At 33.4% G+C, this 27,709-nt stretch overlaps 1 protein-coding gene across 1 annotated transcript; it reads right to left on the reverse strand.

Annotated features, from left to right (window-relative positions):
• Positions 1 to 3,749: 3,749 nt before the first annotated feature.
• Positions 3,750 to 7,320, reverse strand: LOC114170563 (anthranilate synthase beta subunit 2, chloroplastic-like). The gene is made up of 8 exons (XM_028056070.1): positions 7,117 to 7,320; positions 6,875 to 7,035; positions 5,586 to 5,656; positions 5,459 to 5,496; positions 5,213 to 5,323; positions 4,878 to 4,977; positions 4,645 to 4,777; positions 3,750 to 4,023 (listed from the first exon to the last, which is right to left on the reverse strand). The coding sequence occupies exons 1-8, from the start codon at positions 7,232 to 7,234 to the stop codon at positions 3,922 to 3,924; spliced, it is 834 nt and encodes a 277-aa protein (XP_027911871.1). The 5' UTR covers positions 7,235 to 7,320; the 3' UTR covers positions 3,750 to 3,921.
• Between the last annotated feature and the right edge of the window lie 20,389 nt (positions 7,321 to 27,709).

Below are 27,709 nucleotides of genomic sequence, written 5' to 3' on the forward strand. Positions count from 1 at the left end.
GAAAATGAGGACCAAAAAGGTATTTAAGCCTTAATATTATATCTTTATTTTATTCTGTTTTGGTGTGTCTTATAATTTTATTTATCATTTCAATAAATGATATCTAACTCCACTGTCCTACACCTATTCTTAAGTATGCTCAGATTTGCTGGGTCAGATTGCAATCTGAAGACCAAAAAGACTTTGCATAAAATACAAGCAATCTCCATTGACCGTAGCAGGCAATTACAAACATAAAATAAAACTGAGATTTACAAATCAATAACCAAATTCATTAAGTTTATCCTGACAATCTTATGAGTCATTCTAATCAGAGATTGCAAATGAATCATACCTGATTGTGACAGAATTTTTGTACCGATTGATTACGGCTATAAATAATGAATAAATATTCAAATTTTTTTAGCTAGGTATAAATATTTGTTTCATTTCTACTCTTATATCCATTTTTTCTTTTTAAATACTTGAATATTAAAAATATTAAAATGGATTTTAAGACATGAGTCAACCTGACTCACCATGGATTCAAATATGATTCAATTAGAAAAAATTTAATTTTATTAAAAGTGGATCTAACAAAATTCAACATGAATTAAATGATATCGAGTCAGATTGAAGTAGATTGATCCATAGTTCACCAACAATAATATTTTATTAGTTTTCTACCATTTTTTTATAAGTCTTTTATTATAATTATATGTTACTTCTAATTATGTAAGTTAATTGTAAAACCCTAGAAAATGGTGTTTTACAAGTGAGAGTAGTTTAAAAATAATAAAATTCGATTATTTTAATATTAAAATATTTTAATATAAATAGAATTATTATAAACAAGTTTCATTATTTTAAGACACATTATCTAGAAACCATTTTTTTAGAATTCTCTAGCTTTTCTCTAAGGGTTCTCCTCGTCTGTTTGCTTAATTGAAGATCTAAGACCATAGAAGTGATCCTCGCGGCGAGCTCTTTAATTTAGGCTAATCAATTTCTTCGTTCGTGTAAATTAAGTTTTAGTTGTTTTTCTCGGTCTTTTTTTGTTTTTGTCGCATATGAGACTTTTTCTGCTTGCATGTGATGTTTTCGTCTTCTATATGAGTCTCTGTTGATCAATGATCATAATGGTATGTCAAGATTATTTTTGTGATGTTTCTATGTGTAGATAAAACATCTTGTAGAGTTAAGAGCGTTTGGTGTTCTTAGAGTTGTTTGGGTTTGTAGAGATGCTTTGTCAGATAAGGGAAACTAGTTTTCTGTTGAATTTATCATCTTGATAGTTAATTGTGATGTGGTTTGTTAAAAATTGATGAGTTGTAAGTTGAATTATTTGATATTTGATTTGTGTTTGGTCTTGATTTGGGGAAAGGTTTGGATCTGTGTTTTGAGTGATTGAGTATCATTTTTGAACTCTCTAAAATCATTTGGAATCAAAAACATTAAAAGGAAAGATGCCCAATTAGTCAAGTACACAAGATCAACTTCCCCCCAAATTGTTGTTTCTGATACACCGTTGGGTGTTGCTATAGTGTCGTCAACTGCTAGGCCATTAACTTGGTGTTGTCGGTGCCACTTTTGGACTGTTAGGCGCTAGAAGTTAGTGGGTTCCAAGGGTTGGGCGTGGACACCATCCTGTTTTTTTAGTCTGCGCTCTCTTGGTAAAATAAATATTTTCACTTTGTTAACTGTAAGATCGAACTGAAGTTTTGACAACTAATTATAGACACGTGATTCTTCACTTTGACCAATGGGATATTTGTTTTAAAGTCTATGGTTAGAGAAATGGTTTTCATCGTTTTGATGTATATCGTTATTTTTCCTGTTTTTCCTGTTTCTCTTATTTAATTGTTTTAGATTGTTTTGTGGTTGATGTGAAGCATGTTTATCGTTCTCATTATGATGAATTAAATATAATAAGTTGTGGTGAGTATACTTGGTGAAGTTTTGAAGGATTTCAAGGGAAATTCCTAGTGTTGTATTGTTAGTGCATGCCTTGATATAGGTGGATCTGGAAGGAGGTATCGCGAAACTCTAATAATCATTCATACTCACATAAAGTATAATAATGTTATATGGTGAGAGTAGCCGGAGGTCATGACCTTTGGGCTTGTTCTTGGGTCATAGGTTTAAAAGGTTTAACCTTTGTGTGGTTGAGTGATGATCCCTTGTGCTGCGAAGTCTAAGAAGTGCATATATCTATGACATGTATCTGGATGATTGAGTTAAATGTCAACTATTTGTTTGATTATAGGCATAAATATGTTTATACTATGTTAGTAAGTATTTGGCACAATTTAACTATTTATGAATGTTCTTGTATAGCTAGCTTGCCCTTGCACTTTATGGTCTTGTGTTGGTTTCTTCTTTTACGATGATCACCATTTTGGGAGTAGATAAAGTTACAGGTTTAGAGACACCTCTGGAGGTTGATGAGCTATCAGTTAAAGTAGGTAAAGATTTTCTAGGAGCTTTAATAGTGGTTAGTTTATGTTTTGAGTTTGTTGGTTTAGTTGGCTTGTATAAATGATATATTTCATAGTCTTATCTTTAGTAAAACTATATTAATATACTTTATACAATGAATTACTTATTTTGAATATTATAATAAAGCGTCCTATTTTATTAGTTTTAAACTGTTAAAATGGGATGTTACATTAATAATTTGTTCTTCTTTAAATGTTAGAATGTTATTAAATATTAAATACTTTGGATGCTCAATTTTTTTTTTTACAATTTATACAGGTTAACACTTTAATTTTTAATTATTATCTTTAAAATAATGTTTGTTAAAGTAAGTACACACTTTGATTCTACTATTATGAGAAAATGAATTATGTCAATCCATTTTGACTATACTACAACAAATATATAAAATAGATATAACGAACAAAACATTCTTTTTAATTCACTAGAACACCAAATTATGATGAGTTGAGTTAGGTCACAAAAATTTTGACTCACCAACAAACAAGTCAAGTTGAACTAATTTATTTTTAACTCACTTTAAGTAAGTTAATCGACCTCACTTCAACATATACATTTAATCATTTTTATATTTTTTATAATTATTATCAAATTTTTATTTTAATACTTTTATTTAATATCGATAATTATAATTTCTTTCCTTATAATATTAAATAAAAGAAAATTTGTATCCTTCAAACATTGAATAAAATGATATTTTCTTGTTATTTTTAATTTTGTAAAACAATTATTTAATCATCAATTATAATAAGTATGAATATACTCATATTCTCCTCCTATAAAGATTCAAATCCAATGATATAAGAATGAATTCTTACTTTCAAGTATGACATATTCAAACCAAAATATATGCCATCCATTATCATCCCTACTTGTAACCCCGACTTACAAATATCTTCACCAAAATTTTAAAATAAAAAATATAAAAGTTAAGATTTCATAATATAAAAAAAAACTCATCATAATTTATTCAACTAATAAATTAAAACTTGATTTCTTTTTTTAGATTTTAACATTACTTTTATTCATCTTCGAAGTTTTAATAATACTAAAGAATTATAAAGTTAGAGTATTAATTTATCATTAGTTTTTCAATTAATTAATGTTTTTGTTTTTAGTGATTTGGTAAATCAGCCAGACCCACATTTATACCTCACAAGTGACATGACTCATCACATAAATCCCAAAAATGTCTTTTACCGTTTTACTAGCATATATATACTTTTTTAGCTTTCACATCTACTAACCTTTTCTCTCGTGAACCATGACAGTGAGAAAGTAAAATCAAACTTTTATATAATTCAATGAGGTCGAGGTTTTTAACTTAACTATCACATTCTAAAGTGACTGATAAAGATTTTAACTAATAATCTTTATCTTTATTTATTTGCTGCAGAACTTCAAATCCACATTTTAACTACTATGCACACATCAAATATTGTTTTAAGAACGACCACCCTCCATTCTCTCAATAAGCTTCACAAAATTATGCACAATTTTCTTCCCTTCTGGAGTTATGATGCTCTCAGGATGAAACTGAACTCCCTGTAGTTTCAAACAAAAATCAATTTCAATGTCTCAAGAGAAGGGATACATGTTGCAACTTCAAATACAATAAGAACAAAACATGAAAATATAACAGAAGTGATAAGAATGGGAATTAGATGAATTTTGTTTATTAATTAGAGAACTCATCAATTCATGGTATATATGCATCACACTCACATTTCTAAATTTCTGAATTTGTAGGAAAAAACTGACACATTTACATTGATTTGCTTCATAATAAAACACATGCCAAATGCATAGTGATGTCAACTAAACTCCATATCAAGAATGAACCTCATTACACTATATTTCTTTATTTTTGGAAGGAAAATAGATTTCTTCCTAGATTGCATTAGAGAAATATCAAGTTGTTAATTTATCTTCTCCTAAGTGAAGACCAGGAATTAACAGTTACAACATGAATACTTCAATCCCCTAAATCAGTCATCAAGTTTCAATAATCACAGTCTAGTTAGTCTTTACATCAGCATATTCCTTTTATGTTCCCTTCATGTATTATTGGAACACTTAATCATTTAGACCAAGTTACTTTTCATTGATAGAACATTTATTTCAGTGCTAAATAAGACAAGTTCTGAAGAAAGATTGATATTTTACCTGCAGATGCTTATATTTCTTATGGCGAGCAGCCATTATAAGACCATCTTCTGTCCAGGCTGTTGCCTCAAGTTCATCAGGAAAACTCTCTTTCTCAATCACAAGGCTGTGATATCTACCAGCCAAGAAAGGACTGAAAATGATACAAATTAATTGGAGTAAAATCATGTCAGAGCCAGTTGAAACTTGAAAACAAAGAGAATGCTGCTGCTAATTGAAAGCAGAAACCTTACTTTGACAATCCAGCAAGTACTCCATCTTCTCCTTGCTCATCATAATAAACCAAGGAACTTTTTCCATGCATGACACCATAAGGAGAACGAACAATCTTTCCTGCAGATGATAACATGAGAAAGTTTTGATCTTATTGTAGTGACCCAGAAAAAAAGCAATAAATGAGGTTGATAAAGAGAGATTATATGGTAAAGATCTAAATGCAACTAAAAATGAAAGTCAGGTTAACACTGAATGACATACAAGCATAACAAGAGAATTTTATACTCAGTTTTATACACCTAATGTGTATGTGCATAAAGAGACTTAAAGGCATCCATTGCTAAAAACTCACCTCCATAAGCCTCACCAATGCACTGCAAACCCATGCACACACCAAACAATGGTACAGTTGGTCCAAGTTCCAAAACTGTTTGCAAAGATATGCCAGAATCTTGAGGTTCCCCTGTAAGATGAAACAATGTAAGTGATTGTGTTTATTCTATTATTTCTTTTTGTTTACTGTTATGAAACATTGACCATAAGCATAGTTAATTCAGAGATTAAAAAGAAACAAAAAACTCAAAAAACCAAGCCTTACCTGGCCCAGGTGATATCAGAACTCCTCTAGGATTTTTCCTATGCAAAAGACAAAAATATGCATAGTTAGGAAAAGAGCATGCATTATCCTACTGTTAGGCACGTAGAAGCAGCAAAAATAATTTTACCTTTTCAACTCCTCCACTGTCAACTCATCATTGCGGTAGACCTCAAAGTGAAATCCTAACTCTCCCATATACTTCAAATGTAAATCATACAATGTTAGAATAGCCCCTTTGTAAACCAGAGGCACATGTACAACAACAGATTCTACACAGATCTCTCATATTTTCCTAGTTGCATATTTCTCAAAAACAGGGAGGGTAAAATGTCAGACTTGTTATAGCTCATTTCATAAAATTTCACCCAGTCTGCAGAAAAGGAGGGCAAGGATGGGGGAATTTCAGTTCCATTTCCAAGAGTTTAGGGAATGAATGACTTAATTCAATTTCCAGATTTCCATATTTTTTGAAATAAACTAACCCTGTTATGGAAATCCATTTTAAATATTTTCTTAAATATAACCCACCTTCATTGCAGGAGGACAAAAACTGAGCAAAAAACATCAATATAACATTTTCAGATGACAAACAAAAGAGTGTTTGAATTGAAATTAAAAAACTTTGCCTGCTGCTTATTTCACAGATCATGCGACGAATTTAAATCACTTCTTTCATCTCAACAAGTTTCAGAAGTTTGAATCCTTTAAAATGACTCCCAATACTTCTACTAAACAGATTTAGGTCTTCCACAATTCTGCAAATTCATCAACTCCTAAACACACATATACAACCAAGAATCTTGAGTACGAGCCAACATCAAGAAGAAATCACACAAATGAACACACAAAGAAAGTTGCAGAAAAATACAATCAACACTGCTTCTCAGAGTAACACAGTGAGAAAACTATACGATGTTAATCCTCAAATATTACAAAATAAAAAAGAATCAATCTTGATAACAAAACAACACCAGTAAGAATCACATTAATAATTAAGAATGGATTTAGGTCTTCTACATTTCTTCAAATTCATCAACTGTAAGGAATTTCAGCACACCCAAAAGGGAAGGAATTATCAGTCAAATACAAACAATACCGCAACCTTTTCTCAACCTAATACAGTGAGTAAAGTACATTATTTAAGTTATCAAGCACTAAAAAAACAAAAAAGAAACAATCTTGAGAATCAATCAATACCAAAAAGGAATAAATCAAATGAAATTTGCAAAGATTATAGATTAAACCACCACATAATCAACATCAAGAAGGAACCACACGACTGATCAAGAATGGATTCATCCTCCGCAATTCCTCAAATTTCATGACAAAAATAAACACAAAGAAAGAACCTTGCAAAGATTACAGACAAACCAAAGAACCCCACAATAAACACCAAGAAAGTGCGAATGAACCAACCTGGCAAAGATTATAGGTAAAGCTGTCGTAGTTATCAATAACAACAATGGGGTTGTTGATGGACTTCTTAGCCGAAATGGGGAAATCCGAATTGGTTTCCAAGGCTTTCAGAGCAGCATTGGGCACCACCCTACTTACCCTTTTGCTCACAGAAACCACCCCTGCCATCAAAATCGAAAATTTCGCATCAGAACACATTCATCAAAAAAATCTCCAAGAAAGAACGGTGTTGGGTCACTCACCGAGGGAGGAGGGTTTGACACGGCTGGCCAGAGAATGAGGGATGCGAGGAGAGAGACAAGAAGGAGAAAGGTTGTTGGATTGAAGAAGCGACAGTTGAGAGAAGAATGTGGCAGCCATATTCAAGAAAATTTTCTCTCCCAAACACAAACAAAGTGGAGAAATTGTTAATAGTACAAGCTTTTTGTCTTGCACACTCCTACATATAGCACAACCACCACCTTTAACGGGTGAGGGGATTCTCTGCGGTGAGAGCAAGAAGAAATGTAGAATAGTTAATCTCAGCCCTTCGATTCTTTTCGACTTTTACAAAGGTTAATCGCACAAGAGGAGATTCAATCCCGAACATCGGATCTTGTCTCCAGATTAAATGCGTGGAACCTAATTTACGAGATTTTCAAAAAGGTTCGTTATGTTCACTTTCTTTACTACATATTGTTGATTGGAATTAAAATTTAACCAACTATTAAAATGAATTGTTTAATTGATATCTTCTGAATATGATGTTATTAAGCTGTCATTTATTACTAGTAATTGTTTAATTAAAATATACATTTAATATATTAAAATATTTAATAAAAGTTATCATTCTAGAAAATATTGTAATGGAAAATAATTTCCTAACTAAGATGACATGCCAAATCTCAATAATTATATTCTTTTTAGAGGATATTGTATATAGAAAAATAAAACAATATAAAAACATGAAAATCAAATCAACACTTAAATTTGTGTAATTATAAAAAAAATTATATTCAGACCGAACAAACCTATTTCTAAAAACTAATTTGACTAATAAAAGAGGAAATCATTCAAACTAAACATTTTTTTTTAAATTTCACTCAGTACTTGTTAAATCATTTAGCACATTTATTCCTCTCTTTTAGAAACTATAAATTAAAAATATTACACATATTTATCTATCTTTATCAGATTATGCTAAAATCCTTACATTAATTCTTAGAAGAATTAACAACTAACCTAAAGTCATTTTCCAATTATAACAAAAATATAACTTTCGACCTCACATATTTCAATAGTAACCATAACAAATAGCTTCAACTATCAATGCCAATAAGATTATAATATTTATCATACACTAGAATTGATTTTTTCAATGAGATTGCTATTTTCTATAAATAAAACTAGTTATAACTTTTTGTTAAGAAAAACTAAATATATTTAGCGTATTTTTATTATTTGAGGAATTTATATGATGTGAATGAAAACTTTGAGCTTATTATCAAATGACAAAAGGAAACTTATTTATGAATATCTGAAATCTTAATTAAAAGTAATGTGTTGTTTGATAAATAATAGTATAAAACCTTACAATGTTTGATAAACAAAAGTAATGACACACATAAAAGTACGTGTTTTAAATTGCATTAAAAAGTAAACGAATAATTCATTTAATTTTTAAATATATTGATCAAAGTGTACATTACAAAATTCAATATAAAATTAACATAATAAATAATAGTATAAATAAGGCTAAAACACGAACATGCAATAGTACAATGAGTAGTTCCTGATAATGTATTGATGCCGGAAGGAACAATAGAAAGTTTACTCTTTAAAACTAACTGTTTACTCTTTAAACTGTTAAATTCTCTCGGTCCACTGCCTCAGCTGCAGTCAACAATGGCCTTGTGGATCAAATCACATTTGAAGGATGATAAATAAAACAAATCATCAGATGCAAAAATATGTATCTTACACTACAACAATTTATAGATTAGAACACACTAAAATAGACAACGGCTAAATAAATGTAGCATAAACATATAATAAACAACATTTTTATAAATGATATATAAATATCATGAAAGTCCATGATTATATAATTGTTGCTTTAAACTATGTGGGCAAAACTAGTAAAAATGTGGTCTAAAAACATAGGTAAGGTATAAAATCAACATGTAAAATTGTTGTTTATTGTAAGAATTTTAAGCAACGGTTTTAAAAATATTGTCATACTAAAAACTGTTGTCTATTACATATAGCTACACTCACCTATACCACGCCTAAAAAATTGTGGTCTAATCTTTAGACCACGATTTTTATAATTTATATCATAATTTTATGTTGTTGTCTAAAGTGATTTTTGTTGTAGTGTTACCTACGGATTGACCGGAGCATACTGGTGAAAAGTTCTCCCTCATGACATCTGCCAATAAAAAAAAAAAACAGAGTTCTCTTATAAAATAAAACTAATAATAGAGGAAAGAATAAAAGAAAAAATAAAGAATTAGAGAATAGGGAACAACTTTTATGTGTGTCATTATTGATAGAAAGAGTCTTATTTATTGATAGAAATAGTCTTATTTATTGATACAACATATAATCCATAAAAGAAACAAATCAACAATCAACTAGTTAATACAAATATTTACATAAAGAGTAATGAATCATATGAGTATCAATCATATCAATCATACGAGTAACTGTATCAAATCAATGGACAATCATTAAGTCATAACACTAGTGCAGAATTGCATTTTTACCTCGCCTTATAGGCCTCGGTTGGCATCGGTTGGCGAGGAACCGAAGCATATAATGGCGCGGTGGCAATTTTGAAATTACAGACAACTTTTATGCCTCAGTTCACATAAAACCCGAAGCCAAAAGCGGTTATAGGCCTCGGTTAAAAAAAAAACCGGTGCCAAAAGAGGTTATAGGCCTCGGTTAAGGAAGCCCGAAGCCAAAAAGGTTGCCAAAAATTTCAAAAATGCCATTGACGTTGGGACTTATAGGCTTCGGATGGGGAAAAGCCGGTGCCAAAAGGGGTTTTAGGCCTCGGGTGTTAGGGAACCGGAGCCAAAAGGTGTTATATGCCTCGGTTGTAAGCTGAACCGAGGCCATATAGTTGATTTAGGGCTCAAATCGCGAACCCCTTTCTTCCTCGCGCGCGCTGTCTCCTCCATTTCTCTCTGCAAATTCCGGCCACTCTTCTCTCTGCAAATTCCGGCCACTTCAACAACGCGAGCTCCTGTGCTGCCACTGCCACCGTTGCGCTGTCGTCGTTGCTGTCTCCTCCTCTCTCCGCGACTTCCGGCGAGACCACCACGCGAGACCACCACGCGAGACCACCATGTGAGCCCCTTGCCACCATTGTGTTGCTGCCGTCTCGTCTCACCTCCGGCCACGCTGCTCCGGCCAGTCGTCCCTCTCTTTGTCTCTCTGTAAGTGTTCCGGCGTCCCTCCACCACCACGCGAGACCTTCTTCTTCTTCCACCAACTGCCACCGAACTTTCGCGCCTCCGACCACTCTGCTCCGGCCACCGTCGCTACACCTCCATTTCGTATGCGAACATTTTCCTTTTTTTGCCGCAATTGTCGCGCCGCGATTTCTTTAAGGTAAATTTCCAACGCGTTTTTGTTTGGTTTTCTGTTTTGTGTATGTTAATTTTCAATTTTAGTTATTGTGAGTGTTAATTTGCATTGAGATTGAAATTGTTTGGAGTGTTTTGATTAATTTTGTGAAAGGATTGAGTATCAATTTAAGAGCATTGTGTCTTCAAATGTAGAGCATTAAGTCTGAATTTAAGAGAATTGTAAGAACACTATAATTAAATAGGTAATATATGATGTTAAGGAAATTGTTGTTTTTGCTTTTATTTGTTACTTATGACTTTCTCTTGTGTTTTTTGTTATCTCTTGTAGCTCTCAAACGCATTGAATTGCATCATCTTCCACTGTCATCTGCTTTTTACGCACTCCCAGGTTCCTAATTCTAATATTTTCCTATGATGCCAATGTGTTGTTTGCTTTATATATTTGATTAATTATTTGGTAAAACATGTTTGCTTTTCTTATATGTGAGTTAGCCTTAGTTTCCCGTTTGAGATTCAATACGAAAATTATGTATTGTCCCCGAGTTTTCATTTTGAAAAAACTACAATTTTTTTAAATTAGATATAAGGGGATACAATACTAATAATTTAAATGTATTGAATCTTGAATTGTCCGATTGGACAGTTTAAGAAGATTAATCACTTTCTAGTAATTTATTAGTGCATATATATATATATATATATATATATATATATATATATATATATATATATATATATATATATATATATATATATATATATATATATATATATATATATATATATATATTTTAAAATACATATCTTAAAATTCATGAATATTTGTCAATTGTGTTTTGTATTGATCTTCGGGTGCATATTTGATCTTCGTGTATCCTGAAGGCCAATGCGAAATACTGGCAAAATTTTGTGAAATTTAAGATATGTATTTTAAAAGTAATATGTACCAATAAAATAAAGAAAGTGAATCTTCTTAAATGGGATAGGGTCACACCTTGATTACGACATGAGCATTGATTCAAAGATTACTGAAATTGTTCACGCAATTTTAGTATGGATCGAGATTGGATTAATTTACCACGTATTAGCGCTGAGTGTGAGAATGGAGTAGAGGAATTTATAAAATTTGCGCAACGTTATGAGGGGAGAAGTGATGATGAGGTGAAGTTCAGATGTCCTTGTGTCAACTGTTTGAATGGAAGAAAATTGAATGCAACTCAAGTTAGGGAACATCTTATTTGTGATGGTTTCCTTAGAAGTTATACAATATGGACATGGCACGACGAATTAATACACATTCCAACTGTTTCTCGGACTGAATATCTTGCCAATTCCTCCATGAAAGAGCGACGGGAAGAGCGACGGGAAGAGCAATTTGAAGAGCGAGTAGAAGTAGAAGAAGACAATATGGAGGACATGATACGAGATGTTGGCGCAGAAGCTTTTGCACAAGTGCATGTGTATGAGACGATGTCTGCTGATGCGGAAACTCCATTGTATGTTGGTTCAACTAAGTTCACGCGATTATCAACGGTTTTAAGACTTATGAATTTGAAAGCGACCAATGGTTGGACAGATAAAAGCTTCACAGAATTGCTCGTGCTCTTGAATGAAATGCTTCCTGAAGGAAATACTCTACCCACTGGAAACTATGATGCCAATAAAATTCTTTGTCCGATGGGTATGGAGTATAAAAGGATACACGCATGTCCTAATGATTGCATATTATACAGAAAAGAATTTGAAGATTTGAAAAAATGTCCAAAGTGTGGGTCATCACGGTACAAGCAGAAAAGAAACAGTGAAGTTAATGGTGAAATAGAGAAGGAAGGATCTTCTTTGAAAGTAGTCTGGTACCTTCCAATCGTGCCCAGACTTAAGCGTTTGTTTGCAAATCCTAAAGACGCTAAAAACCTTAGATGGCATGCAACTGAGAGAAGATGTGACGGACTCCTTCGTCATCCAGCTGATTCAATGCAATGGAAAAATATTAATCAGGAATTTCCCAAGTTCGGTGAAGAATGTAGAAATATTCATTTTGGCTTAGCTACCGATGGAATGAATCCATTTGGTAATTTAAGTACACACCACAGTTGTTGGCCTGTTATATTATTCATTTACAACTTATCTCCTAGACTCTGCATGAAGAGAAAATACATGATGTTGTCTATGATGATATCTGGTCCAAAGTAGCCTGGAAATGACATAGATGTATATCTCAATCCTCTAGTTGAAGACTTGAAGTTGTTGTGGGTTGATGGTGTTGAAGTATTTGATGTTGTTGCTTCTGAAACTTTCATGATGCATGCAATGTTATTTTGCACCATTAATGACTTTCCAGCTTATGGTAATTTGTCAGGGTACAGTGTCAAGGGTCATAAAGCATGTCCTATATGTGAAGAAAACACTACATCTCATCAATTGAAAAACGGAAGGAAGACCGTGTATCTGCGCCATCGAAGGTTTTTACAAGCTAATCATCCTTATCAAAGGTTAAAGAAAGCATTCAATGGACATCAAGAGAATGACAAAGCACCAACTCCATTAACTGGCATTCAAATTCATGAAAAAGTTAATAAAGTACATCATGTATTTGGTAAAACGTCCAAGAAGTCATCTGCATCGAGCCCTTGGAAGAAAAAAATCAATATTCTTTGACCTTCCATATTGGTCGAAGTTAGAAGTTAGGCATTGCATAAATGTCATGCATGTAGAGAAGAATGTGTGTGATAGCTTGATTGGTACACTACTCAACATTCAGGGAAAGACAAAAGATGGAGTAAATGCTCGTTTGGATTTGGTTGAAATGAAGATCCGAGAAGACTTGGCACCAAGGGAGGTTGGTAGGCACACTTATTTGCCCCCTGCATGTTACACTATGTCCAGACAAGAGAAGATAAGTTTTTGCTTATGTTTAAAGAGTGTCAAGGTACCTCAAGGATACTCTTCAAATATTCAGAGTTTAGTGTCCATGCAAGACTTGAAGCTTGTTGGCCTAAAGTCTCACGATTGCCACATCTTAATGCAACAATTGTTACCTGTAGCTATTCGTGGAATTTTACCCAATAATGTTAGACAAACTATAACGCGTTTGTGTGCATTCTTCTCTTCAATTTGTAGCAAAGTCATTGATCCTTTAAAGTTAGATGAACTTCAAGCCGAAATTGTTATCATATTGTGTCAGCTAGAGATGTTTTTCCCTCCATCATTTTTTGACATCATGGTACATTTACTTGTTCATGTGGTGAGAGAAATCAAGTTTTGTGGACCAGTATACTTAAGATGGATGTATCCCATTGAACGTTACATGAAGATTTTGAAAGGGTATGTGAAAAATCAATATCGTCCAGAAGCTTCAATGATCGAAAGATATATTGCTGAAGAAAGTGTCGAGTTTTGTTCAGATTACATGGCAAAAGCAAAACCGATAGGAGTTCCTCACAGATCATGGTTGAACAGGTGTTCTATAAGTAACAGCATCCGAGGTGTGAGTGTGGTTACCAAAAATCGCGAAGAGTTGATGCAAGCACACCTATACATATTGAACAACACAAATGAGGTAGTGCCTTACTTATCTGTTCACAAAGTCATTGTCAAAGAGAACAATCCAAGACAATCAGAGAAATGGCATTTGATGGAGCATAATAGAACATTTATGCCTTGGTTTAAATATGAGGTTTTGAAAGATTCGCAATGCTTTGAGACTTTGATGTGGTTAGCAAATGGGTTGAAATTTGATGTCATATGTTGTACATGTTATGAAATCAATAATTGCACATTCTATACAAAGTCTCTTGATGATAAAAGCACAGTACAAAATAGTGAAGTCAGTCTTGAAGCTGAGTCGCTATAATTTTCTACATCTAAAGATCAAAATCCTATAGTAGGATCAACGACATACTATGGTGTAATACAAGAGATATGGGAGGTTGATTATACCATGTTCACTATTCCACTGTTCAAATGTAAGTGGATTGACAATAAGAGTGGTGTTAAAATAGATGAATTAGGAATGACTCTAGTGGATTTTTGAAAGGTGGGTTATCGAGACGAGCCATTTATCATGGCACAACAAGCATCTCAGGTTTTCTATGTTAAAGATCCTGCATTTGAACATTGGTTTGTCGCTCTTCATGAAAAAAAATAGATTGATCCTAATGAAGAAAATATGAGTGATCTTAATATTGCTGTCACCCACCCATTTAGAAGAACGATAAATTTTGATGAAATCCATCTAGTTGATGATGTACATGCAATTCGAGAAGATCACGATGAAGGAATATACATATGACCAATCAATAACTTTATGTATGAATTTCATATTCTTGTTAAAATTTAGGTGTTTTGTTAAATAATGTTTTATATATTATTTTATATGTTGCTTATTAATGTTTTTTTATGTTTTCATTTCACAGATACATGGCTGAACATTTTACTTCATCAGAGGATGAAGCACCTACTAAGAGACCCACCAGAGGAGCCACTAGGTTGAGAGAGCTCTTAATTAAAAGAGTTAAAGGTCATAAAACACATGTTGATATTAACGTCGACACTGGTGAGCCTAGTGGTCATTTTGGGGACGTCTTCAAAAGCTATTTAGGAATGTTAGCACGAGAGAGAATATCAATCCTTACGCCATCTTTTGATCATGTCACTGAAGCTGATCGGGAAATGATATGACAAGATTTATTGGTAACTAATATTAATGTTATTAACGTTATACTTTGATTTTGTTGATAATATGATAAATATTGTTGATGACATTTTCTATATTGCAGCTAACATTTGATATTCCAAATGTGCCGACGCTTAAACAAAAATGTTTGTCATCGGTGGCTGAGAAATTTCGTGGTTTTAAGACCAAGTTGACGTCTAGGTATGTCTTTGGACATAAAAAGAATGAAAATCCATTGTTGAAACACACTTGGATTGATGAAGACACATGGCGTCAATTTCTTGAGCTTCAGATATCTAAAGGATGGAATATATGTTTATTTGAAAGCATCAATAGCACAATTGATAATTATGCAAAATTTTAACTAATTCATAAAGTGGGTTTTATATGTTACAGGTAAAGAGGAAAAAGGCTAAAAGCATAAGTGCGCAAAATAAAAACCCGCACATATTATCTCATGGTGGGTATAGAAAACTTGAAGAGAAGATAATGATAGAATAGAAAAAATCTAGGCCCCCACCTTCTGAGGGTGAAGATACTGAGCCTCCTTCACCACCATCACGTCATCAGAAGTGGAAGTTAGCCCGTTTACGCTCATCGGGCAACTACACTTCTGAATTTGCACGAGAAATCTCTGAGAAAATTGTAAGATACAATTCTTATCTAAATTGCTCGTTCATGTTTTATATTGTATTTTTTTTTATAAATTTTTTTGTTACATTGTAGGATTCATTGGTTGAGCAGACCTCCCAAGGAGGATTCATTCCAGAAGGTCGTCATGACATACTTGCTGCTGCAATTGGACGACCTGAGCACCCTGGACGTGTGCGTGGTGCTGGATCAGGAGTCGGCATACGCCAATTTTTTGGTTCCTCCTCTCGTCAGTCTTCATGCAGTCATGGTGCTGATTATGAACAAAGACTAAAGGAAATGATCACGACGCAGGTGAGAGAAGAACTAATGCGCCAATTTGAGCATTATGGCATTCGTTCGCCAGTGGATCATCCGCCAGAACTAGACCCATTTGTGTCTCCCACGGGTAAATTTGTTTTCTATAAGTTATGAATTGAATAAATGATATTTAATAAAGTAATTGAATAACATTAATAAATCATTGACTCTAACAGGTAGAAGCGGAAAGGGGAGTTGTTCAGCTCCACCCGGGGATGACATGGATGACACTCATCCATGTCAGCTATATATTTGGGATGGTACAGAGAAGACACTAGTGGCTCGTGGAAAAGTATTTGAGGCAGCCACAGTTCTTCATGGCATGGAGTTATTAGAGGATGAGGTTAAGGTCACGGTAGAGGAGGTTCTCGTGCCGTTTGCTTTAGTTCCTGTGCCAACAGATGAGGTGTATACTGTGGCACATGCATTCCAGTGTTTCCTCGCCTGGCCTAGAGATTTGGTTGTTACTGACCCCCTGGTACAGACTCTTAAACCCACAAATATACTACATTTTTAAGTTTACATGTTTATTATATTCAAACTTAAATTATATTCCATTTTAACTGAAATTGCATCAATATAGGAAAAACCTCAATCAAAGAAGATTCTTCTCTCTTTGGACGATCCTCTTGGTGCATTGCTCCAACTTGCAGAAATCATAGCTGATAAGTCGATGCAAGTTCCTTGGGATGCTAACATTTTTGGGAGAGATCTTGACATCCCACTTTACTTGCATTCCCAAGATGTCTTGGAGCTTGCACGGGGACAAGAGGAACTCAATATTACCATTATTCAGTTATGGATGATGTAAGTCTTTTAGTCATTATATATAGTTATTTGATATATTTATCTATTTACTTATATGAAATCAATTTTTGGTTTAGGTATCTGTCTGGTGTCACTGAAACTATGGGGCTGAATGATCTATATGGGTTTATAGACCCCCAACTCACCCATGAAGGCAACAAGTTTGATGACATCCAAGCATATGTGACCAAATGCTTTCAACGTGGAAAAGAAATTTATTTTGTCCCTTATGTTGCTGGGTAAGTCATTTTTGTTAACTTATGAATATAATCAGTCATTTTAATGCATAACAATGAATTTATTTTCTTATCAGCGTCATTGGCAGTTGCTTGTGGTTTCCCTAAGGGAGAACCTTGTTGTGTGGTTTTGCTCTTTGCATCGCCCTCCCCCCAACCATCTTAGACAAGTGATAGATTGGTAAGAACCTCAATATCAATCTTGTGAATATGACATGTTATATAAAAATATCCTAACTTATTCCCTATATCATAGTTCAATTGCTGCACATAACATGTTGTTAGGGAGATCAACGGCTAAGGCAAAAGGTCTTGTATGGTGTTCTCTCCAGGTTTGATATTTCTATCCATATCTTTATAATTGTTTGCTTGATTTTCTTCCTTAATTAATTGTAATGTTGTTAATATATTGTAGTGTAATAGACAAACCGGCTCATATGAGTGCGGTTACTATATAATGCAATGGATGACAACCACTGTGCGTGCTCGTATTACAACAAATTGGGAAACGGTAATATATATTTGAATTGAAACGAATACTTTGCAATATTTCCTTTTTATATACTAACTTAACTTAATATATTAATTTGTAGACATTCAAGAGTCCTGCAGCAATTCCCGCAAAGTCCATCAAGTTTGGTAGGATAACATGTGCCAAATATATAATTGAAATGTACAATACTATTGATTAGGACATGTATCTTGATTGTAAATGATTTGTAATTGTCTTTTAAATGAATTTGAATTGTGGATGTGTTATAAAATATTCTGTTCTGGTCTATTCTAGTCTGTGCTGGGTGCTGAACAAAATTTGCAGGTTTAAATGTGGGAATAACACCAAAACAGAAACTGCATTAAAAAAAATAACATATTAGGCCTCGGTTCATACCAGAACCGAAGCAAAAAGCGTACATATGGCCTCGGGTGCAACCAAAACCAAGGCCAAAAGGGGATCGAATTTAAAAAAAAAACAAAGAAGCACATATGGCCTCAGGTGCAACCAAAACCGAGGCCAAAAGGGGACCGAATTTATAATAAAAAAGAAGCACATATGGCCTCAGGTGGAACAAAAACCGAGGCCAAAAGGTCGGGCTCTATGGCCTCGGGTTCCATTAAACTGAGGTAGAAGAGGGCTCTATGGCTTTGGTTCTTAACCGAGGCCAAAAGCTATCCTCTTTTAGCCTCGCCCCAATATGCTTCGGTTCGGGAACCAATGCAGAATATTAAAAACAACCGCTGCCAAAGCCCCTTCCTGCACTGGTGTAACACTTCCCCTTGAGTGTCCATTGATAAGAGAATGTGCCTCGTTAAAACCTTACATTGAAAAACCCTTTAGATAAAAAGCCTTGGGAAGAAAAAGAGTACAACATTTTGTATTCTTTAATACAATATTGTTCATCACATATTCTATTTCTCCTCCTCATGTAAACTTACATCATTAAGGTGATAGAGTCCGAACTTATGAATCATTTGCTCAAAAGTTCTTCTTAGCAAAATCTTTATAAATAGACCTGTCAGATTTTCACATGAGTGAATCTTTTGGATATCTATATCATCCTTTCAATTGAACAATACACTATTGTCTTCATGTATGGTTGTTGATTCCATCTTTGTTAGGGATAACCACAATTTTCTTGCACATATTAAATTATAGACCTTAACCAAACATATTTACAACTTTCCACATAATTATGTATGATTAGACAATGTTGTTGTTATGATTTTTTTCATATATCATAATGAAATCATTGTACTACCACATATGAACAAATATCTTGTTTATGATAAACCATTATGACATTGTGAGGATATATAGAATAACATGCATATGCATAACACATTAGGTCTGATTCTGAATCATTTGGATAAAATAAGCTTATATTCGTAGTACCCTTAAGGTAACGAAGTATATGTTTTACTCATATCCATTTTCTTATTGTAGTTGAAGAACTATGTCTTGCTTAAAAAAAATTACATCAAATGCAATATCAGGTCGAGTATAATTAGCAAGATACATTAGTGCTCTTATAACACTAAGATATGGTACTTCTGGAGCAAGAAGATCTTCATCATTTTCTTGAGGTTTAAGAAGAGCCTTTATCAACATCTAACGACCTCACAATTATTAGAGTGCATAATGTATGTGACATTTCCATTTAAAACATTTTACGCATCTTAATTATATAAGTCTCTTGATGTATAAAAACATATTTGTTTAAACACTAAAAAATTTTGCCTTTTCAAGATTCTTCATCTCAAATTCTTTCTTTAAGCAATCAATTGCCTTTGTAAGCTCATAAAAAGTTCCAACGATGTTTATGTCATCTACATAAACAATAATTATGGTAAATTCATTTTTGGATCTTTTCATATAAATACAAAAACAATTAAGATCATTTCTATATTATTCTTTTAATAAGTACTCAAAACGACAATTATACCACACATGTCCTGATTATTTTAATCAATAAAAGGTATTGTTCAATTTTATTTAATAACCCTCTTTAGAATTTGCCTTGTTGGGCAAATTAAATTCTTCAAGGATTTTCATATAAATATCATTCTCAAGAGAACCGTAGAAATAGGTTGTAACATCATCATTAGATGTAAATGCAAACCTTGTTGTGCAACTAGGATAATCAAATATTGCAATGTTATTGCATTCAATACCATTGAATATGTCTTTTCATAAATCAATATCAAGTTTTTGTGAAATACCATGAGCAACCAATTGTGCTTTGTATCTAACAATTTCATCATTCTTAATTTGTTTTTGTGCAAAAATCCATATGTACCCAATGAGTTTCACACCCCGAGGTGTGCGAACTATAGGTCCAAAAACCTTTCATTTAGGAAGAAAATCAAATTATGCTTCTTTGCATATTTTCGTTTTGACCAACCATTTCTTTGTCAACAATTTTCAATGATCATTGGTTATTGATCCTCATTGTCATTCATAACATTCATCGTTATATTATATGTAAAAATTTTGTGAATGTTGACTTTATTTTGGTTCCATATTATATGATTCATGACATAATTTATCGAGATCTCATCATTTTCAACAATTTCAAGTACCCGAGGTTCTTTTGGAATTGAATAATTAATTATGTCAAATGAATCTTTTGGGATTTCTACCTTTTCGATTAGGTTATCTTGAATTTTATCTCCCTTTCTCATTCAAGAGTTTTTATCTTTGGAACCAATAGGCCTACCACGTTTTAAGAGTGTCTTTGGAACTAACAGGCCTACCATGATTCAAGCATGTTATGAACTAATATCAATTATCTTTGGAGCATTAGCAGTTGGTATTAGTTACCCTTTTTCTGTTAGTAAAACATAAGGTAATTGATTGACTAATTTTGTAAATGAATTATCCTTTGAACTTCTAGTTCACATTCTTTTGTACAAGGATCAAAAGGAGATAATGATAATTCATTCCAACCAATATCTTTTTCCAATTGTTTTCTTTCTCCCCCTAATGTTGGAAAAACTTATTCATCAAGTGACAATCGAAAAGTAAAACTGTAAATAAGTCTCATGTTGGTAGTTCAAGATATTTTATTATTGAGGGAGAATCATATCCAACATATATTCTCAATCCTCTATGAGGACCCATCATAGTCCATTTTGGTGGGGGAAATTGGAACATATACGCCACACCCAAAAATTCTTACATGAGAATATTGGGTCATTGACCAAAAACCAACTGCATATAGAGTATCTGTGATAACTTGTTGGCTTGATGCGAATCAATAATAGAACATGCAAAATTGCATATCCCTAAGTAGCCATCAGAAGATTAGCTCTCATAAGTAATGGTCTTGCAACCAATTTTAGGCATTCTAGTAATGATTCCGCAAGTCTATTTTGTGTATGAACATGTGCTATTGGATGCTTAATTTCAATTCCAATTTATATACAATACTCATGAAAAGCACGAGATGTAATTTCACCAGTATTATCAAAACATATTTTCTTAATCATATAATCTAGGAAGTGAGATCTTAATTGCACTAATAACTTTGCAAATACTTGATTGTGAGTTTATAATAAACAAATATGTGACCATCTAATTGATGCATCAATCAAAACCATGAAATGATCCACATGGTAGGTGTATTGGACCACAAATATCACCTTGTATTCGTTTTGAAAATTAGATTGACTCATTTCTAATTTGTCTTGTGATGGTCTTATTATCAACTTTCCTTTATGAACGTACAGTAGATGAGAACTCATTAGTTTGAAAAAGTCTTTTTACTCTTAAGTTTGTGTCCACATGAGTTTTTCAACCTTTTTTTTTCGCATCATAATAACTGATCATGCCAACCAAGGAATTCATTCTGATTCGTAAACTTTTGGTTTACCATTAGATGCATTTTAATTGTACTGATATATGTGTAGTACAAACCACCCAAATGGTCATGCCAAACAATGCATTTATTTTTATTCGTAAACTTCTAGTTTACCATGACTTGAATCTCAATTGTACCAATAAGTGTGTAAACCATAAAAGAAGTTTGATAATTTCTCCAATACACTTTTTTTTTTCAACTCAATTGTAAAAATATAAAGATTTTTTTTTCAACTGAATTGTACAGATATAAAGATATTTCATATATTTTTCATTGTTTGTCTCAATATGATATCTATTTAGATAAATATCCTTGAAACTTAATAAGTTTCTATTCAACTTCTTGGTATAAGTATAATAGCTCTTTTAGAGCCTTCACATATAATTGTAGTACTATAAATAATACTAATATTGATGTCTCACATTACCAAACAAGAGAAAAAATTATTACTCTTGAGAATTGTATAAGTTATTGCACTATCAATAAGACACATATCCTCATCATTGGTGCTAGTGCCAACATTCATTCTTCATATAAACATAAATATCAATATGAGAATTTATTTTTTTAACACTCTCATAACCAATGAGGTGATCAATGCTTCCATTTGGTTTAGCAAATAAAATAATAATATCAAGATGAATAGCATCCATTTGGCCATAATAAGAATCACCATCTTCATAAGGAAAGTGTGTTTTTATGTTCTTCTCATTATTTGTAAGATGGTTTGGTGTACGACAAGTACAACTCAAATGGCCTTTACCATCGTATTGATAATATATACTTTCATCTTATTTGCCAATATTTTCACATTTTTCTTTTTCCTTTTCCTCATTATTGTGCCACTTTTGGTGACAAAATGTGTCTTTGCAATTTCCTTTATAATCATGTCCATAATCAATATCACGATCATGAAAATATAAATCAAATGTTGTTGCATTCACTTACGGGAATGGAACAGAACCAATTGGACATGTTTTATGATTTTTTATCAAAAACTCATTGCTTTGTTTAGCCATACAAAGGCATCAAATAAATTCATAATATTTATTGCTGCATTCACTTCTGGGAATTGAGTAAATTGGACAGATCTCATGATTTTCCATCAAAAAGCTTCATTGCTTTGTTCAGTCATACAAAGGCATGAAATCAATTCATAATATTTGGGAAATCTCTTTTCACAATATTGTTGTCACATGAGCAAATTAGTTGCTCGGATGCTTTATTTCTTTTTTTAATAGTATCCCAATACCCATTGCATCTAAATGTATTTCAACATTTAAAGTCCAATATAAGTAATTTTTCCTTGAAATATCAAATTCAAAATTTGTAAGGTTTGACATGTTTATAAGTAGCACATAAAACAATAGTAATAATAATCATCATAAAAATAAATAGGGTTAAATATGTTTTTGATCCCTTAAATTTTAGTGAATTTTGGAATTAGTCCATTTTGAAACTTTAGACCATTTTAGTCCTTCATCTTTTGAAATACGTGGATTTAGTTATTTTAATCAAATTTTGTTAGGTTTATTTGATGTTTTGTGTAAGACCCGAGAAATTTAAATAATTAAATAAATAATAATTTAATAAATGCGGGTAGTAGGAGCCTTTAAGGCATTTAATGCAGACTGTTATGATGTGGAATAGTATTAGCTCAAGTGGTTGAGAGTACTTAATTGTGTGAGAGGACTTGGGTTCAAGTCCTATTTGTGTCAAATTGTATGTTATTTTAATATGAGTATTATTTTAATAATATGATTGAATGTGAGTCGCGATAATGTGATCCTAAAATTATAAGAATAATCATGAAACATGATTGGTTAAATTGGTTGTGCATTTACTTTGTGATTGAGTGGTTGTGGGATCATACCTTTCTAAGACCAAATTTAACTTTATTTTTGCCAAAATTTCTTTTGGCATGGAGATGAAAAGGTAGAATAACCGTAGCTGCCAAGGGGGCAACCAAAGGAGCTGTAAAATAACCATAATGGGCTTTGAATAGCCACTAACCCTATGATTAAGTCTAAAATTCGTTTTGGGATCATTAACCCTCATTAAGGTGTAATTAAGAGAGAGTAAATTGGAGAGAATAGGGAAATTTCGGGACGACAGTTCGTGAGTGATGGTGAGGGAGGTTTTTAGAGGAATCATTGGTGTTTTGGAAGAGGGAGAGCTGAGTTCTTGTGAAGTAGCATAGAGAGGCCCTTGGACGTCATAAAACAAAGGTTATGAGACCAATTGGAGTGAAGATTTCCAGGTAAGGGGAACTGGTTATATATGTTTTTAATCATGTTCAATATAATGTGCCTTGTATGAACATAATTGTATGAACCCCATTCGGTTTACGCTGTTTTCTGCATGTGTTTTCACCCAGAAACCGCCTAGCGAGCATGGATGTGTCGCCAAGCGGCACATAAGTTTTTACCCAAATTTTGGGTTCTGTCATGAACTACCTGGCGGTGAGACAGAACTGCCAAGCGATGTGCATTGTTTGTTACTGATTTGTTGCGTTTTTGTATATTTCGTGATGTGCTGATCTTTCAATAAACTCTTATGTTTGTGTGATTGTGAAATACCATGATATTCCTACTGTTAGGTTGATTTCAAATTACAATTGGGGATGAAACCAAGATGAATCATAATTCAAACTATGAAATTCAATGAATATTGAGTTTTGGGTTATGAAGATGTATGGAGAAGATTTTATGGTGCGTAAGGTATAATATGATCGAGGGTGGAGTTAATAAATTGTGTTGGGTTGTTATGTTATGACAAAATGGAAACCGAGATTAAATTCTGGGCAAATTTAGTTCTTCGTAAATGCAGAAACATGATTTTCTGGACAGGTTTTGATACGCTGCATGGCGGCTCCTTGCTGGCCGCCAGGCGATGATGGTGGGCAGACCAGTTTGGGGTCGTGATGCAGTTAGCTGCGAGAGGGAAAGAGCTTTGAAGACTTGAAAGAAGTTGTGAATTTAGTGGATGAAAATGTGAAGATTAATGTATATGTGTAAGCCGAGGAGTAGATTGTAAGAAGAATAATGGTATATGTGTGCTAAAGCATAGTGGGAATTAAAGTGTGAATAGTACTAGGAAGTAAAGAATGCATTACTCTGATTGGGAGTGTAGGTACAGGAAAAGATGTGCTATGCAGGGGTACTGATGCACTAGTGGCTAAGTTAGGAATCATAGTACGTGTAGACTTAAGGAAAAGAAATTGATTTGAGGTTGTGGTACTGTTGCAATGGAAAATAACCAGTTATTGTCTTAGATGTGCTGGATTGTTTGTTAATGTAGTGTGATAGTACGCTTGATAAATTTATAAGTCAAGACTAGAGAGAATTAGGAGAATTGGATCCTAGGTAATGGGCCAAGTGTGGTGTGGCAAGACTTCACAAATTAGAGGATGAAGAATGGGAGAACATGATTATCGTGGGGGGTATTTTGGTGGTATAAGTTAGTGTGCTCTATTGTGTGCAAGAAAATCAGTCAATTGGTACGCTATTGGTGTAGTGCCTGGTGGCACGAGTATATGCGCCAGGCGACAGGACCAACGTGAGAGGTCCCTGCACCACGTGGCGCCTGGCGGCAAGGTGGGATCTGTCAGGCGATAGACCGTACAACAGTGGGTCTGTTTGGAGCCTGGCGCCTGGCGGCGAGGATGTTCCGCCATACGGTCTGCGCAGGTTTCGCCTAACGGCATTTAGGCTGCACCAAGCACTAATGTTGTATTTTATGACTTGCATGTGTTGCTTTTAAGTAGTGATGTTATACTTGGATTAGGAGATGTTGTGCCATGAGTGAGTAGGTTCATGGATGGTGGTGAACACGTGATGATATGAGCGGGGAGGTTCATATCCTGTTACTCTCGTGTGGGGATACGAGCGAGGTAGGTTCGTATGTTTCGTGCTCACACTTGAGAGATGCTACGTGCGGGGAGGTACATAGCTGGTGGATCACGTGTGTTGGACTACGGGCGGGCAAGTCCATAGAGCAGGACTACAAGTAGGGAGGTTCGTAGAGTAGGACTACGAGCGGGGAGGTTCGTAGAGGCAGGACCACGAGCGGGCAGGTTCGTGTGAGCATCATAAACCCTGAATCTGAGGCTAACTATTTGTGTGTTGTAAAGGTTGAAAAGCCTTGGGGATAAGGTCTCTGCCAAGAACTAACTAGGATGAATAAGATGGGTGTATTGCTTTTATTTTGATGTATTATATGTTATTTTATTGTATAAGCTCAACCTTTCTATTTGTGATTGGCGATGATCGTGTGATTCGTTACACCGGAGCAGATGATGCTACAAGTGATGTTGTTGATGTGTAGAAGGAGAGAGTGGCTAGCTTTGGATGTCGAGCTAGGATTTGACTTTGTTCATTTATGATTTTAGTTTTCCTTTAGTTATTTTGGAAACTTGTACACTTTCATGGTTTTTATGGATTTGTAATTTGGACGTTAAATGAATTTTAAATTTTCCTGTGTTTGGGAATAATAAAAATCATGACGTTTGAATTTCATCTCTTATTTATTTATTTAAATAAGTAATTTCTAGTAGGGATGTTACATTTTGTACATATTTCAAGATTGTATTTGAGTTGTATATACAGTTTGACACATTTTCGCTTTAATGTTAAGTCAAATACTATTATGAAACGCACTTGAAATGCCAAATAAACTTAAGAAAATCTGATTAAAAGGACTAAATCCACATATTTCGAAAGATGAAGGACTAAATTGGTCCAAAGTTTCAAAATGGACTAATTCCAAAATTCACCGAAAGTTAAGGGACCAAAAACATATTTAACACTAATATATATCATTATAATAAAATATAATAATAATCTGACAAAGATGAAGATTGATAAAGTCAAACCATTCATATGACAAAAATAACAATACAAAATAAAATTGTAAATGAAGAAAGGATTAGGAAGAGCTTGGATTAAGACGTTAAAAACATTGTCCTTAGAGAGAAAAAAACTTGCACTAGCCCTCAGTTGGTTGTAGCATCGTGCTGATAATGTGTTATAAAATAGAGCTAATAATAGAGGAAAGAAGAAAAGGAAGAATAGAGAATCAGAGAATAAGGAGCAACTTTTTTGTATCATTACTGATAGGAAGAGTTTTATTTATAGATACAACATGTAATCCATAAAGGAAACAAATCAACTAGTTAATATAAAGATTTACATAAAGTGTACTTAATATATGAGTATCAATCATATCAATTATATGAGTAACTGTATTAAATCAATGGACAATCATTATATCATAACAAGTTCATAATAAATGTCAAAGAACATATTACATATTGGTGGATCTCACCCACTTTACAAATTTAACTTCCTTCTTCTACATCACATTTTTTTTATCGACAACAAATAATAAACTAAATTAGAGTATTTGGGTACTCTAATCCTTTTACTAAAAGAATTTAGAAGGTATATTCACATAAGATTTACACATTTTATAGGTACTTATGTCACTAATAGTGTTGAAGAAGAGATTATTAGTTTAGTCTATATATAATTGCAACAATCTATAATTGCAAACATCCTATAGAATGACACAAATATGGTAAGAAAACAACTTCTTAGACCCTGACACTACATACTAATCCATAGGTTACACAACCTCATAGAATTACGCTCCCAATATGATATTGTGCTAACATAATGGACATAATGTACATAATGGCATTTTCTTGGTGGTTGTTTACCCTTACTTAACCTGCTGCAACATTGTTCCTCATCCCTGCGTATGCTTTTTGTCACCCAATTCCATTCCTGCAGTAGAAGAGTTGTATTGTCCTGCTGTATATTCCATATAGATATAAAAATTGTACTTCACTACACTCTAATCCCCTGCTGTCGCAACCAAAATTGCGACGGGATGACGAACCAAAAATAAAATTTGAAAAAGCGGAGTTTGGAGTTGCCACCACAGTTTATTCTAGAAAACTACGCAAAAACCAAAAAGATAAGACAAGGTCTACAACAAACCAAATTTTAGGTTCGGGAGTCAGTTACGTCTGGGAAAGGTATTACCACCCCATAATGTTCGTCCTAAGACGGTACCTTTAATTGAACGTGCAAAAGGATGTGGTTTTTTCAAAATGTTTATTTTTTCCAAAACTAATACTAAAACAATGTACAAAAGAAACAAAAATATTTTTTTGGTTTTTTGGGTCCGACAAGAATTAATCCTCGCTCATACGTATCTCCATTTAC

The sequence above is a fragment of the Vigna unguiculata genome, chromosome 2 (assembly GCF_037176805.1).
Source record: "Vigna unguiculata cultivar grain cowpea cultivar isolate G323 ecotype 2 chromosome 2, ASM3717680v1, whole genome shotgun sequence".
In the NCBI taxonomy this organism is placed as follows: Eukaryota; Viridiplantae; Streptophyta; class Magnoliopsida; order Fabales; family Fabaceae; genus Vigna; species Vigna unguiculata.